Source organism: Haliotis rubra, unplaced genomic scaffold (genome assembly GCF_003918875.1).
Source record: "Haliotis rubra isolate DU_JTF1 unplaced genomic scaffold, ASM391887v1 Scf111, whole genome shotgun sequence".
NCBI classification, from domain to species: domain Eukaryota; kingdom Metazoa; phylum Mollusca; class Gastropoda; order Lepetellida; family Haliotidae; genus Haliotis; species Haliotis rubra.
The window spans coordinates 1,201,118-1,218,791 of record NW_025765015.1 but is presented as its reverse complement, the minus strand read 5'-3'; the positions used below and the strand labels follow the sequence as shown (position 1 = coordinate 1,218,791).

Genomic DNA, 17,674 nt, shown 5'->3' with positions numbered 1-17,674 from the left:
ATTAATGCATAAGAATAACTGATCTCCCGGTTTGAAGATGAATGCTTTTTTAAAATGCTATCTTCTTCATCTACAAGCTGTAGAGCCTGCACCCCCACTACACCCACACATCACCTGATGACATCCTGCCCCCAACTATACCCACACATCACCTGATGACATCCTGCCCCCAACTATACCCACACATCACCTGATGACATCCTGCCCCCAACTATACCCATACATCACCTGATGACATCCTGTCCCCAACTATACCCACACATCACCTGATGACATCCTGCCCCCAACTATACCCATACATCACCTGATGACATCCTGTCCCCAACTATACCCACACATCACCTGATGACATCCTGCCCCCAACTATACCCACACATCACCTGATGACATCCTGCCCCCAACTATACCCACACATCACCTGATGACATCCTGCCCCCATCTACACCCACACATCACCTGATGACATCCTGCCCCCAACTATACCCACACATCACCTGATGACATCCTGCCCCCATCTACATCCACACATCACCTGATGGCATCCTGCCCCCAACTATACCCACACATCACCTGATGACATCCTGCCCCCATCTATACCCACACATCACCTGATGACATCCTGCCCCCAACCATACCCACACATCACCTGATGACATCCTCCCCCCAACTATATCCACACATCACCTGATGACATCCTGCCCCCAACTATACCCACACATCACCTGATGACATCCTGCCCCCAACTATACCCACACATCACCTGATGACATCCTGTCCCCAACTATACCCATACATCACCTGATGACATCCTGCCCCCAACTATACCCACACATCACCTGATGACATCCTGCCCCCATCTATACCAACACATCACCTGATGACATCCTGCCCCCAACTATACCCACACATCACCTGATGACATCCTGCCCCCAACTATACCCACACATCACCTGATGACATCCTGTCCCCAACTATACCCACACATCACCTGATGACATCCTGCCCCCATCTATACCCACACATCACCTGATGGCATCCTGTCCCCAACTATACCCACACATCACCTGATGACATCCTGCCCCCATCTATACCCACACATCACCTGATGACATCCTGTCCCCAACTATACCCACACATCACCTGATGACATCCTGTCCCCAACTATACCCACACATCACCTGATGACATCCTGCCCCCAACTATACCCACACATCACCTGATGACATCCTGCCCCCAACTATACCCACACATCACCTGATGACATCCTGCCCCCAACTATACCCACACATCACCTGATGACATCCTGTCCCCAACTATACCCACACATCACCTGATGACATCCTGCCCCCAACTATACCCACACATCACCTGATGACATCCTGTCCCCAACTATACCCACACATCACCTGATGACATCCTGTCCCCAACTATACCCACACATCACCTGATGACATCCTGCCCCCAACTATACCCACACATCACCTGATGACATCCTGTCCCCAACTATACCCACACATCACCTGATGACATCCTGTCCCCAACTATACCCACACATCACCTGATGACATCCTGCCCCCAACTATACCCACACATCACCTGATGACATCCTGCCCCCAACTATATGCACATTTCGCCTGGTGAGATCCAAATAACCAAACATCACCTTGTTAGATTCATCCTCAACTACACCCAAACATCGCTTGGTCATAACATCTTGACCAGCTGCAAGCCACTTCTCATGGTTAGCAGATAGTTGCTTGGTACATGTATTAAACCAGCTGCTACTTCAGCACGGTAGATGTATTAGACCAGCTGCTACTTCAGCATGGTACATGTATTAGACCAGCTGCTTACCTGAGCATGGTACATGTATTAGACCAGCTGCTACTTCAGCATGGTTCATGTATTAGACCAGCTGCTACTTCAGCATGGTACATGTATTAGACCAGCTGCTTACCTGAGCATGGTACATGTATTAGACCAGCTGCTACTTCAGCATGGTACATGTATTAGACCAGCTGCTCACCTGACCATGGTACATGTATTAGTCCAGCTGCTACTTCAGCATGGTACATGTATTAGACCAGCAGCTCACCTGGGCATGGTACATGTATTAGACAAGCGGCTAACCTGGGCATGGTACATGTATTAGACCAGCTGTTCACCTGGGCATGGTTCATGTATTAGACCAGCTGTTCACCTGGGCATGGTTCATGTATTAGACCAGCTGTTCACCTGGGCATGGTTCATGTATTAGACCAGCGGCTCACCTGAGCTGTAGCTATCTGTTGATGACTGGGACACAGAGCGGCTGTGGATGCGTGGCCTGTTCGGCGTTAAGTTGTATTTAATTTCCTGAAATTGAAATATAAATCTTTAGTAAAATGCATCAAAGAAAAATATTTTAACCTATGCTTGACCAATAAACTTATCACTTAATTTATCGTAAAGCAATAATTGCATGGTAATTTCAGTGTATGCTACAAAGGAACTTGCAGTAGTCTTACTTAGTTAAGATCACAGTAGTCCATAAACATGGCAAATGGTGTGAAACAGCTTTACTTTCAAATATCGACATTTCACTGTTATACCACACACAACATACAAAAGAAAGACTCTGGATTTAACAGCAGAAGTATAGTCCTGATATTGACCAGCATAACTACTGATAAGTGTGTGAAGGCAGATATGTAGTCTGTCTCACAGTCCCTCAACCACATTATTTTCCTTATAAAGCTAGTCTAGATTTCCTCAGCTTCCGGTTCTCTGGTCTCCTTGGGGCTCCTTTTCAAATTAAATGGGCTTGTTTATGGTAACTTATGGGAAAAAGGAAAGAAATGTTTTTCAATTTATTTGGACCAATTTTTCAAATTTTTAAGTGTGACTGGGCAGGTATCACAATTTATTCCACTGTTTGCATACACAGCCAGTCCTGAGCTTTTATAGACATATCAAGTTTCAGATGACTGTATCTCTACCACTTTTGCTAAGACTGTGATCCGACATCCCGTCATCCTACACTCATGCTAAGATATGTTTGTGCAAGTGGATATAACGTTTATCGTTAGGGTGACTTTTAGTAGACTGTAACTAGTGCTGATGAGTGTCTCTGGGACACAAGTCAACATCCACATATCTCCATTACAGAAAACAATGCGCAACTACAGCTAGTGGTTACAGTGGAACAGATGATGCGGCTTGACAGAGCTGACCACAGCTGATTGTTAGAGAGATTTATTCTGCAGCATCAAAGTGTGAGTTTCAAATTCATCACAAATCAAAACTACCAACATATTATACAAAACTTATCAACGCCGCTAGAGAACCCTCACTGTTACTGCTAAGGGCAGCAGACGTCAGTTGTGCTTGCTTTCATTCAATTCATGGTCTAAGGGAGAGAACTCTTATGGGACTATCATTTTCTCCAGTCAAGGTATTTTCTGCCTAAGCTTTTCTGAGATACTGTATATTTCTTGGCAGGCATTCAAGTGAGAAAGTCTAAATACAGTAACGATTATATAGATGCTTGATTGGCATTTTGGAAGATGCTATATGATGAACATAAAGAATTTTCTTGATTTCATCTTTTATTCTACTGCACTACTGAGAATAAAAAGAAGATGAAATCCAGAAAATTCTTTATGTTCATCAAATATTATATATGTTTATCAAGCTTTGCTAATGGTTCACGCAGGTTCAACAGGCTGCCCTGAGTTAATGTGAAACTGCTACAGTCCCCTAACAGCTAGAGAGACCTTCCGTAGTGTAACAGCTTCTGAGGTAAGACCACAAAAACACTACATGAAAATGTTGCCATACACTACTGGAAGCTTAATGTCACCTTAACAGTATTGCAAAGAAAATAAGTCAACACAAAACACAAGCTGGTATAATAGTGTTGTGTAACGGGTCATTTTCAAAATTGGTAGGATTTTCAATTCTTTATTACAGTAAAATCAAACTCCTCAAAATTGATTTAATTTTTATTCAAATAAAACCTCAAACACTTAATTATTAAAAAATACAAACATGCAGACTGAAATGCTCTAATTGACCTTTTAATTGATACATAAGTAATTAAAAGGGTGGGGGACTGTCCTGACCGTTACCACTTTTTAGTCAGAATATGGATTTTGAAATATAATTCATAAAAATCTTTTAAAGATGGCAGACACAGCTTTTACACAGACTTAAGCAAAGTTGAAGATAAAAACTATCATCATGAATCTTGAAAGTGTTATTTTGTATCTTTCATTTATTTACCACAAAATGATAGCATTTTTCTGAAACATTATTATGTATATAGTTTTCAACAGGTAAAATTGTCTAAAGTAAACATCAGCTACTAAGCCCAGGACATCTTTTGATGACACCAACATAAAGAGGAGTGTGTCATGTATTATCATGAATTAATTACAGCGGTCAATTAACACCAGTAACGGTTAGGACAATAGTGGTAACGTTTGGACAGGAATGGTAACGGGCTGGACATAAGCCTTAAACAATTTAATTCAACATAGACACAGGTAACATGAAAGGAAAGAAATGATATCATTTACTTGAACTGCTAGCCCTATTTTGGACAGACAGTGAAATGTGTAATAGAATTGTAACTCGTAACTAATATGACATGTTTTCTTCCATGCTGTGGTAACGGTTTGGACATTTGTTATATCAATATAAAACTTGTGAATGAATTTTGGCTTTTGAATAAAAACAAACTGTAGCTTCTAAAGAATAGAAAAACACACCTGTCTAGATTGAAAATCACTTATAATCTAAAGAAGAGTGCAATTGGGAACGAAAATTGAATGAATAGTAACAGTTGTTACATTATTGGTAACGGTCAGGACATCAGTGTAACAAACAAATGTTATCCCTCTAAAAAGTTGTAAAAGATTAAATTCTGAAAGGTACTGCAACAACAATGATACTGTACACATGGTCATGCTACAAAGGCCACAGCATAGATGTCATTTTGCTGTTGATATTATTGTGCAATATTAGTCTCAACGAAAAATACTTCTTTCATTCACTTGGATACCTTTAACTTTTGTTGATGGTGAGATGGTAACACATATTTATCAAATACAAAGGCCAACATATTAGCACCTATCAATATTCTAAGTAAAAGGTAGTCTTACATATCTCAAAAAGTCAAAACAGACTACACCAAAAACATCTTTAAAGGTTGGAATACAATATAGTTGTTTACCGTTACTACATTTTGTCCTAACCGTTACCTTTAATTCATAAAGACTATACATCTTATAGAAAATAGAAACTTAACGTGATAAATTCGTTTTGGTTTTTATTATTAAAAGCAGATAGATAAGTAAATAGAAATTTATTATCACACCATAGAACATATTCTTCAAAATTGAAATTTATTAAAGAAATGTCCCGACCGTTACTATTATTTGTCCAAACCGTTACTAGAGACTGTGTTTTTTATGCTACTACATCAAAACTCCTTTGAACAGTACAAGTCCACGCTTAAACTATCTTAACTCTTAAAGAAATTATATAGTTGTTCTACTTCAAATATTAATGAATAACTTTTTGAAATGCAAATCATTTTGTCCTGACCATTACAAGGACTGTCCAAACCGTTACTTTGCAGAATGGTAACGGTTTGGACAGTAACAGTCAAGACAATTTGTAAGTAAATCTTAAATAAAAAAATGAATGATTCCTAAAAAATGTCAAAGGACATGCCTTCCACCTCTTCCATTTCTGGGCACCATATCCATTGAAATTTTAAAAAAAGGAGATACATATTTGACACAAAATACATTGGTAACGGTCTGGACAATTAAGGTTGACACATAACATTTATACTTATTTGACGGTGTCAATTTTCTTCAAAATGTATTGAATCTCTTTATTTCATCTGCTGTCACATCCACAGGGGCTAGCTCAAACAGACACAGGAAGTAGTATTACAATCCAGCTCCAGGGAGATATTATTGCAGGAATTTCATACACTGGTAACGGTCAGGACACAGAATCACAGGACAAGCATGTTACAGTTTGTAGAAGGAAACCTTTTTAAGTTAAAAAATAAATAAATGCATTCTGAGTATGCTTGATCAATCCTAATTGGCATAATATGAATTAATTTGTTTATTTGCATTTATATTTACATTATTTGTGAACATTGATATTAGGACCGTCACCTCCGGACGGAGCAAATCTGCCAAGTTTGACCCAAAAATGTGGTTAAGTATAAATTTAAAAAAGACAAGACTAATGATATACCTCATTTACTGACAAGTAAACATCTAAATATGTTTTGTAGAACATAAAATTCTTTTAAACTCACAGATTTTTTTAAAATTTGTAACGGACAGAAAATCCTACCAATTTTGAAAATGACCCGTTACACCCATCATCACTGAATGATTCTGGACAGAGGCACAGTCCCTAGGTTTGACTGTACTCGACTAGTATTTTTGTTTTTTCTGTGTGACCAGAAAAATTGGAACAATTTGGCATGATCATGTACAAGCCTTTCAAGAAACCCAGCTTAATGTCAACCTGTCACACAACGATCTAGCCAACAAATTACAAGCCAGTCTACAAACTTCATTATTCAGAAGAATCAAGGCCATCAAGCTATTCCAAGGGTACTGCAAGGGGAACAAGGGGAGTCTTCGCTAAATCATGTCAGGGACAAAGTCTGAAATCATCATTACCTATTTCAGCAACAGTACTTTCCAGTGACACACACAGAACAGCACTGATCGACATGAAACATTACGGATTAGTGGCTGAGCACATACGTGTGATGTAGGAACGTTGAGTGAACACTGGTCTCCACTGTTACAGACACAGTAGTTTCCAACAGGTGTACAATGCCATGTCATCCCCTTACCTTCCCATTTGTCTTAGCCTCTCCATTGACATTGCCATTAGCACCATTCACATTTGTTCCATTGGCATCAGGGATGGTTTTCATTGTGAAATACTCAGTTGTGAATATAATTCTTCAATAACTTGAGCAGATGACAGACTGACTATCCTCCCTAAAACGCAGTTCTGAACACAACTGCCAGGCTTTTCGATAATGTCTGTCTTACCTTTCAGTGAATAAATGATGTGAATAGGGACTGTGTAGTGACAAAAAGCATCATATTTCCTCCAGCGCCCATGTTGTTTTGATAAAAGTGTGTCTCCAAGTAGTGCTGAAAACTACCGACATGCCTTCACCCCTGCAGAGGCAGCAGTGACAACTGGCAGTGACAAGGAAGATGCTTGACTGAGTCTGCAGCTTCCAGTAGTGGCAGCCATGCAGAACTATCACCACTGAGTACAGCCACACATTACAGCCAAGTCGAGTTCCCCTCCCCTTCCTGGGGACACAACACAGCCAGTAGGAGCTCCCCATCCCCTTACTGGGGAGACAACACAGCCAGTAGGAGCTCCCCATCCCCTTACTGGGGAGACAACACAGCCAGTAGGAGCTCCCCATCCCCTTCCTGGGGACACAACACAGCCAGTAGGAGCTCCCCATCCCCTTCCTGGGGACACAACACAGCCAGTAGGAGCTCCCCATCCCCTTACTGGGGAGACAACACAGCCAGTAGGAGCTCCCCATCTCCTTACTGGGGAGACAACACAGCCAGTAGGAGCTCCCCATCCCCTACTGGGAGACAACACAGCCAGTAGGAGCTCCCCATCCCCTTACTGGGGAGACAACACAGCCAGTAGGAGCTCCCCATCCCCTTACTGGGGAGACAACACAGCCAGTAGGAGCTCCCCATCCCCTTACTGGGGAGACAACACAGCCAGTAGGAGCTCCCCATCTCCTTACTGGGAGACAACACAGCCAGTAGGAGCTCCCCATCTCCTTACTGGGACACAACACAGCCAGTAGGAGCTCCCCATCCCCTTACTGGGGAGACAACACAGCCAGTAGGAGCTCCCCATCCCCTTACTGGGGAGACAACACAGCCAGTAGGAGCTCCCCATCTCCTTACTGGGGAGACAACACAGCCAGTAGGAGCTCCCCATCCCCTTACTGGGGAGACAACACAGCCAGTAGGAGCTCCCCATCTCCTTGGGAGACAACACAGCCAGGAGGACAACACAACACAGCCAGTAGGAGCTCCCCATCCCCTTACTGGGAGACAACACAGCCGGTAGGAGCTCCCCATCTCCTTACTGGGGAGACAACACAGCCGGTAGGAGCTCCCCATCCCCTTACTGGGGAGACAACACAGCCGGTAGGAGCTCCCCATCTCCTTACTGGGGAGACAACACAGCCGGTAGGAGCTCCCCATCCCCTTACCGGGGAGACAACACAGCCGGTAGGAGCTCCCCATCCCCTTACTGGGGACACAACACAGCCAGTAGGAGCTCCCCATCTCCTTACTGGGGAGACAACACAGCTGGTAGGAGCTCCCCATCCCCTTACTGGGGAGACAACACAGCCAGTAGGAGCTCCCCATCTCCTTACTGGGGAGACAACACAGCCAGTAGGAGCTCCCCATCTCCTTACTGGGGACACAACACAGCCAGTAGGAGCTCCCCATCTCCTTACTGGGGACACAACACAGCCAGTAGAAGCTCCCCATCTCCTTACTGGGGACACAACACAGCCAGTAGGAGCTCCCCATCTCCTTACTGGGGAGACAACACAGCTGGTAGGAGCTCCCCATCCCCGTACAGGATGGTACAGCCGAGTCGAATTCCCCTCCCCTTACTGGGGAGACAACACAGCAAGTACAAGATCCCTATCCCTGTACAGGACATACAGAAAGGAGTCAGATAGAGCTCCGCTCTCATTACAGGCAGACCCCATCCCCTTACAGGTCTGACAGACACATCAGCTGGGTGGAGCTCCCCCTCCCCTTACAGGTCTGACAGACACATCAGCTTGGTGGAGCTCCCCCTCCCCTTGCAGGTCTGACAGACACATCAGCTGGGTGGAGCTCCCCTTCCCCTTACATGTCTGACAGACACATCAGCTGGGTGGAGCTCCCCTTCCCCTTACAGGTCTGACAGACACATCAGCTGGGTGGAGCTCCCCTTCCCCTTACATGTCTGACAGACACATCAGCTGGGTGGAGCTCCCCTTCCCTAACAGGTCTGACAGACACATCAGCCGGGTGGAGCTCCCCTCCCTTACAGGTCTGACAGACACATCAGCTGGGTGGAGCTCCCTTCCCCTTACAGGTCTGCAGGTCTGACAGACACATCAGCTGGGTGGAGCTCCCCTCCCCTTACAGGTCTGACAGACACATCAGCTGGGTGGAGCTCCCCCTCCCCTTACAGGTCTGACAGACACATCAGCTGGGTGGAGCTCCCCTTCCCCTTACATGTCTGACAGACACATCAGCTGGGTGGAGCTTCCCCTCCCCTTACAGGTCTGACAGACACATCAGCTGGGTGGAGCTCCCCTTCCCCTTACATGTCTGACAGACACATCAGCTGGGTGGAGCTCCCTTCCCTTACAGGTCTGACAGACACATCAGCTGGGTGGAGCTCCCCTTCCCCTTACAGGTCTGACAGACACATCAGCTGGGTGGAGCTCCCCTTCCCCTTACAGGTCTGACAGACACATCAGCTGGGTGGAGCTCCCCCTCCCCTACAGGGTCTGACAGACACATCAGCTGGGTGGAGCTCCCCTTCCCCTTACAGGTCTGACAGACACATCAGCTGGGTGGAGCTCCCCTTCCCCTTACAGGTCTGACAGACACATCAGCTGGGTGGAGCTCCCTTCCCCTTACAGGTCTGACAGACACATCAGCTGGGTGGAGCTCCCCCTCCCCTTACAGGTCTGACAGACACATCAGCTGGGTGGAGCTCCCTCCCTTTACAGGTCTGACAGACACATCAGCTGGGTGGAGCTCCCCCTCCCCTTACAGGTCTGACAGACACATCAGCTGGGTGGAGCTCCCCCTCCCCTTACAGGTCTGACAGACACATCAGCTGGGTGGAGCTCCCCCTCCCCTTACAGGTCTGACAGACACATCAGCTGGGTGGAGCTCCCCTCCCCCTTACAGGTCTGACAGACACATCAGCTGGGTGGAGCTCCCCTTCCCCTTACAGGTCAGACAGACACATCAGCTGGGTGGAGCTCCCCTTCCCCTTACAGGTCTGACAGACACATCAGCTGGGTGGAGCTCCCCCTCCCCTTACAGGTCTGACAGACACATCAGCTGGGTGGAGCTCCCCTTCCCCTTACAGGTCAGACAGACACATCAGCTGGGTGGCCAGTACAACTGAGTGGTGCCCCAGTCACCTTACAAGGCAGCTGGGTGGTGCTCCTCCTCACCCCCTTATAGCTCCCCTCCCCACACAGGACAAAAAGACAGATGAAATACCTTCACTACCTACCATTTTTTTCAGTTATGTATGAAGAAAACATATGAACAATATGAAAACTTCATAAGGCCTGTAACCACAACATCCCCAGAAACAAGTCTGTGAAGTATTCATGATCACTGTTGCGATAATTTCTCCTAATTAGCTCCTCTACTATCTTACTTGCAATGCAAAGTAACTGACATTAAGCATGTATTATGATGTAAGTTCCCAGTATTCCAGTGTGTGTCACTCGGATTATATGATGCTCAGAGCATGGTGAAACATTATCCAAAGAAAATGACCCACAATGTGGAAATATGACCATTACACCTGATAACAGGCTAAGATACTCTGATGGTCCATATGTGAAGATCTACTGTTTCAACTGGCATTGCACATGAAAGCTGTGTAGCCATACGTTACAAACTACACCATATCTACTTATGTCATTTATATATGTGGTAGACACTCAGTCACGGCCAGGTAGTCTAATAGTTTGTTCCTCTGGCATCATAAGGAACATGCACCTACTTGCATTTAACAGACAAGTGCAGTGTGTGTGAGTGCACGTGTGCATGTGTGCGTGCGTTGCGGAGAGACATAGTGGGGGTGGGATTGAGAGGCTGATGGAGATATGTGTGGAGGGCGTGAGCTGTGAGGCAGGTAGGTGCTGATGGAGACATATCGAGGGGGTGAGGCAGGTAGATACTGATGGAAACATGTCGAGGGAGTGAGGCAGGTAGATGCTGATGGAGACATGTGGAGGGGCTGAGACTGAGGCAGGTAGATGCTGATGGAGACATGTGGAGGGGCTGAGACTGTGAGGCAGGTAGATGCTCATTGAGACATGTGGAGGGGGTGAGAATGTGACTGAGGCAGGTAGATGCTGATGGAGACATGTGGAGGGGGTGAGACTGTGAGGCAGGTAGATGCTGATGGAGACATGTGGAGGGGGTGAGACTGTGAGGCAGGTAGATGCTGATGGAGACATGTGGAGGGGTGAGGCAGGTAGATGCTGATGGAGACATGTGGAGGGGTGAGGGAGGTAGATGCTGATGGAGACATGTGGAGGGGGTGAGGCAGGTAGATGCTGATGGAGACATGTGGAGGGGGTGAGACTGTGAGGGAGGTAGATGCTGATGGAGGCATGTGGAGGGGGTAAGACTGTGAGGCAGGTAGGTGCTAATGGAGAAATGTGGAGGGGGTGAGACTGTGACTGAGGCAGGTAGGTGCTGGTGGAGACAGGTAGATGCTGATGGAGACATGTGGAGGGGGTGAGACTGTGAGGCAGGTAGGTGCTGGTGGAGCTACTTAAAGGAGAATACAAGTGAATTGCAATAATTTGATGGGTGAAAGATAAAGTCATCAGAAACATATTCCCAAATTTTCAATTAAAAATTATGTATAATTATGTTTTAATCGCGAAAACAGTTTCTGTAAATCTCAGCTTCGGCCATTATGCATATTTCGCTGGAACCCACGTGACCTTTCCGCTCGTGAAATGGTGTCAAATGTGCCTGGAGTCCGCCATATTGCCAAAGACCAAGCGCTACAGTAGTACAAATCGTGTTGTTTCTGTCCTTTTTTAAATGGTACGATGGTGTATAGCGTTGCCTGGGGATGCACGGCATCATCGAACATGGGAAAGAACCACCATTTCTTCCGTTTTCCAAGTGGAATGACAGATTTCGGCAGGAGAAATGCGCCGATCGTTCTGAGTCGGACGCATATGAAAGAGACATGCACGCATGGGGTATGGAAATCCCCAAGCTAGGCTGAAGAAGAAAAAAGTACCCACGAGATTCATTAATTATACTCCATCATTCCCTGTAACAACTTACTGTCAGTGGTATTTTAACATAAATTATAAGTCCGATTGCCAGTCGAATTGCCCCGCTACAAAATGACCCAGCAAATTTGGTCAAATTGCCCCAGTGGGGTAGTCAAAATGCCCCAATTTATTTAAAATGAATGAATATAGGCCATAAATGCATAGTTTTGTCAACTTTGATATTACGTTCTTCATATATAAGTATATACATAGTTATGAGTTTACTGATGAAACATTTATCAGAAATATTACTTCCTAATAACTTTTATATGAAGAACATAATACCATAATAAGTTGACAAAAACTATGCATTTACGGCATATATTCAATCGTTATAAATAAATTTGAACAAATTAGAATGAATGACCAAATTTGCTGGGGCATTTTGTAGCTGGGGCAGTTCCACTGGTACACATGCGATATATATTATCAAAATCAGTAAGAGATTTCACATGAGCTTGAAAATGTTTCGCTATAACATTCTTATCGGTTTGGAGCCCTAAATGATGCAGTCAACTCGAAACATTGCCGAATACAACGGCAAATCATGAAGTACTTGTTGCTTTCATTGTTTTCCATTTTGTCCAATTACGCACGTCAGCATCAGACTCGCTATTTGTCAGTAGTGTGTGCCGTGAAAGTTGTTCTGTATTCTCATTGGCTGACAGGATGTCATTCTAAGGCTTTGACCGAGTACTATAACTATTTCCATAACCAAACAATGGGAAAACATACGTTGTCCTGACTAGTATTTTATAATTCACCAGTTTTCGGGGAATAACTTATCTGCTTCGCGAATATTATCTTTGCTCGGCCAGGCTGGGATCTTGTATCGATACTTGATACGTTATTAATGAGAACTAGGATCCTAATTGATTTCAACAAAATAATTCCAGTGTAATTTCTGATAATTTTTATTTTCCCTCGTCTGAAGCATAATTATTTTGTTTTTAAATCCCAGACACCCTACAGTCACCCATTTGACACAAAATGAACTGTAATCGCATTTTTCACAAAAAATAATTCATATATATAATTCATATATTTATAGGGGTGAGTTTGCTGGCTGGAACTGTATGACATTTTGCTGACAAATAGTAATCTTGTTAAATGATATGATCTATTTTTAAACTTATTTTGACCTAAAGTGGTGCCTCCGTTTCGCTTGATTCTTCTTCTTCATCTTCAGTGGAAGATTGTCTTGCAAGATGTAAAATCGGATCGTATTGATACGGTCTAACATCCATTTCAGAAATGACATCAGGAACATCTTTTACTGCTTCAGAATCCACGGACTCTGTTCAGTTGTGAGGTAAAATCAAAGAGGAAGCCATCAGCAACAGGCACTTATGACGTCATGTCACGTGATACCCCCTCTGCTCATTAACTGTCGGGTGTTTCCGTAACAGGCGGAAATACGAGTACGTTTTAGTGTTTTTGTTGCTATTTTACAAACTTTTTGTTCAATTTTAATCACGGAATGAGACTTTTAGAATATCCTTTACAATATATTAAAAGTTTTGTTTTCATTCGTATTCTCCTTTAACAGAACAACACAACACCCTCATCACAGCTGTGTTACATCAGAGCCCCACTTAATGCTCTTCACATGGTTTATCACTGGCAATACGTTTCCCAAAATATAACTACTTGTATCGTGTGATTGTGAAAGGTCACTTTACACCTGAACATAACTTCAATTCACCACTTTAAAGGAACAATATTGAAAACATATTAATGTACATTATCATTTCTTTTGAAACTAACATAATTTTGATGTGAGATAGAGTAAAAACAATGGTATTGACAGTTTACATATAAGAGACAAGTCACTCTACCATGCATGATAATGATATGCTGGTACAAAGTCATGTCCTAACACATTTCTTCTTGCCATTTCAGTCAAACCATAAAAGTGCCAAGACATTAAAATGCTCATAATAAACATGATGTAGTGGTCTCTTAAAGGGAATTACAACAGTCCTCACTAATACCTCACTCATGATACAATACCACATAGGATGAACACATGTGAATGTTAGTAGTAGTGGGAGGGGGTGTTTGGGGTGGGGAAGGTGTGTGAGGGTTGCAGTGGGATGGAGGATAAGCCAGGTAGAGGTAGAGTGAGATCAGTGATGGGCATATTTGCTTAAATTGTCCATTAGTATTTAGCATATGCAGTCAACTTTAAGTTTGGAATTTTTCAATGTTGCTTTAAATAAAGCATTGCTAATGTCAGTATCCTTAAATTTGAATTTACAAGCATTTTGTGGAAAACCTTTTGTCCAATAATGAAGAGAGGACAGCTAAATATTGGTATTTCTTTTGATTATGATGTGCTGCAGTAAGTGTCTGGTTGTATACTAGTTGCCATGTTACTATCAGTAAGAGGTACTGGTCCAAGAAAAGGTACTGGACAGTAAAACCAGAGTGATTCATTTCCTGAGGATATGAACAACATGTGTAGACACTTCACTACTGACTGATGTGCCACTGCTATAGAACAGCAGCAGCAATCTGCTCCCTCTGCATCTGACAGTGGCCTTTCTTACACACCCGTGGGTGAGAAACCCATGTGAGAAAACTGGTATCACACATATGTGTGAGATCGATTTCTAATCCCGTGATTGGCTACTCCATGGTGATGACCTAGGGTCAGGTTATGACGGACTACTTTCCTGATTAAAATTCATTGACAAGTTACTCGTGCTTCAATCAAACAAAACCGGTTACTTGTGCAAAAAATACCCCTTTACACCTACCTGTTATTTTCGCGATTGCAACATAAACAGGGATTTATACAATGAGTCACAAGTAGAATAAATATAACACGAATCTATTAATTTTCTAATTCCTTATATTAAAACTTTTGATTTCTAGTCATGAATTCAAAATGGCTCGAACAATCAGTGATACCTGTGTAAACAATTATGTGAAAATCACCGTTAGAGATAAAGCCCGGGATTCCCTTCGAATATTCAAAATGTACAACATTGGTACTTTTACTGGAGAGATGGGACAAGTGTCATGTGTCGTCTTGCAAAAATACCTGACACGAAAACGTCAGTGCTTGTCCATTGGGAGATCGATTTGCCTTGTTGTTTCTTTGATGCATTGGTGAAGATGACATTTTTCACTGATAAACATGATGAAGACCCACTTCCAGCTCCGAGATACTATGTGATTCCAATGTTATCAAATTCACTCATGACAATCAGAACCAAAACACACACGTTAAAACAATGTACAACATGGAACGTTTTGCAAGGCTTCATGAGTGCAAATTGCGGCACACATCCTTTCTATTCAATCGAACATGTACAGGAACGGTTGATCTACACATAAGTCATTGCCTAAGATATTCCGCATGATAATGCAAAGTTTATGTCTTGATAATACAGGATGTAATCAACTCACATTTCATACTGACAACTCCGTATTACATTCCAAGTGGCAGTTTCAGGATGTGGCGAAGAAGAGTAGTCTCCCACTGATAGTGAACATAACCTCAGCAATGTAACATTCAAGCACACTGGGTGTACCTAATTACACACACTCAAAAGTTTTGGCTCCGGTCGATGGGAGAACATTGAACGTAAACTGGTACACAAGTACAGAGATATCCAAAACAATCTTCCGATGACGACAACCACCCAGCGATAACGATGACGTCACAAGCTCAAATAGTTTACGCTTGCAAGAATTAAAACCATCCACATTTGCATGGTAACATCATCGTTTTAGAGGGTTTAATTAATTTTCTGTGATCTTATCTAGTTTTCATTATCACTATTGCCTTAATGATGCGAAGAGGTGGCAGAAACTTTTTTGTGGAGGGTCACCATGGCGATGAGTAGTGATTAGGAAGCCAAGTGACGTCACTCATTCATAAAAGTTGTGTTGTGTATTATTGCGCAGCTGCGATGAGAAAATATGAAATTTGAGATTCAATCTATTCGACCATAAAATGGTGCGATTTTATGGTGTGTAAGAAACAGATTACTGTACTCGTGTCTTTCAGATACCATTTGTCTTACAACTCGTAAGATAAATGGTATCTGACAGACACTCGTTTAGTAATCTCTATATCCCATCCACTGGACGGTGTGGATGATCTTTCTTCAGACCTGCTGGTACAAGATCACCCAACAAGCATGTTTATCATATAAAGGCACAGTAATATAACTTTGCAAGAACCTGGATTCCCCAAGAATTGTCCCTTGCTTTGTAACAATAAGAACCCTGTTTGGTGAGTTGAAACATATTAAGGTACTTGTTCTCACTGTGGTCAGTTTGTGGTCAGTTCTTGGCCATAGAAGTTCATATAGGATGTCTTGTCACAAACCATCTTGTGTACTGGAGCACTTCAATGTCTCTATTATTACCTAGGAAGCCAGAAAACATTTTCCTTTACACAGATATTGTGCCACTGTGCCAAGCCACATTCTGCAGACACAGAGAATTGAGCCTCATGCCTGTACTGTCATACTGAGCCAAATACTGCTGCACACAGGGCACACTGAGTCACATGTTGCTGCAGACAGGGCACACTGAGTCACATGTTGCTGCAGACAGGGCACACTGAGTCACATGTTGCTGCAGACAGGGCACACTGAGTCACATGTTGCTGCAGACAGGGCATATTGAGTCACATGTTGCTGCAGACAGGGCACACTGAGTCACATGTTGCTGCAGACAGGGCATACTGAGTCACATGTTGCTGCAGACAGGGCATATTGAGTCACATGTTGCTGCACACAGGGCACACTGAGTCACATGTTGCTGCAGACAGGGCACACTGAGTCACATGTTGCTGTAGACAGGGCACACTGAGTCACATGTTGCTGCACACAGGGCACACTGAGTCACATGTTGCTGCAGACAGGGCACACTGAGTCACATGTTGCTGCAGACAGGGCACACTGAGTCACATGTTGCTGCAGACAGGGCACACTGAGTCACATGTTGCTGCAGACAGGGCATATTGAGTCACATGTTGCTGCAGACAGGGCACACTGAGTCACATGTTGCTGCAGACAGGGCACACTGAGTCACATGATACGGCAGACAGAACCCATGCCTTCAAAAGAGATTGCAAAATGCATTCTGATCAGAACTACTCATAGCACCACAGTCATCAGTCCTTCCCTTTGTCCTACACACCCAAATACACTTGCTTCACCATCAAGGTGTGTTGGTCCCCACATATACAAATCTGTACAACCAGTACAAGCAACAACAACTGAGCCTAGAAACCTTGTGCTGCCTCAGTCCTCAGACAAACTCCATTGCTCAGCTGTCACTGAATACAATAATAGAAAAACAAACTCAGATTCACATTTGCAAGAAACCAGTACTGATGCAGATGATGCAACTCACCCTACAAATGTACTGGTCACTGTCTAGGTTGTCAATGACCACTTGTACACAACTAACTATTACAAGAAAACTAGGACTTTTTGGCAGACCAAACCAGATGATGTGATAAACCCATTTTCTAGTCTACATCAATTACAGCCATTGTCCCAC

At 43.5% G+C, this 17,674-nt stretch overlaps 1 protein-coding gene and 1 long non-coding RNA gene across 2 annotated transcripts in view; one reads left to right on the top strand and one right to left on the bottom strand.

Moving 5' to 3' along the window:
- The window catches only part of LOC124288044 (S-adenosylhomocysteine hydrolase-like protein 1), a 168,258-nt gene that overhangs the window by 81,421 nt on the left and 69,163 nt on the right, over nucleotides 1–17,674 (bottom strand). Inside the window, 1 exon segment of the mRNA XM_046724613.1 lies at nucleotides 2,271–2,355. Within this exon segment, the coding sequence (XP_046580569.1) occupies nucleotides 2,271–2,355 (85 nt within the window).
- The window catches only part of LOC124288051, a 33,625-nt gene that overhangs the window by 7,068 nt on the left and 8,883 nt on the right, over nucleotides 1–17,674 (top strand). The window contains exons 2-3 of the long non-coding RNA XR_006901363.1: nucleotides 3,148–3,254; nucleotides 3,695–3,780. This is a non-coding gene — a long non-coding RNA (uncharacterized LOC124288051). The remainder of the gene's footprint in view (nucleotides 1–3,147; nucleotides 3,255–3,694; nucleotides 3,781–17,674) is intronic.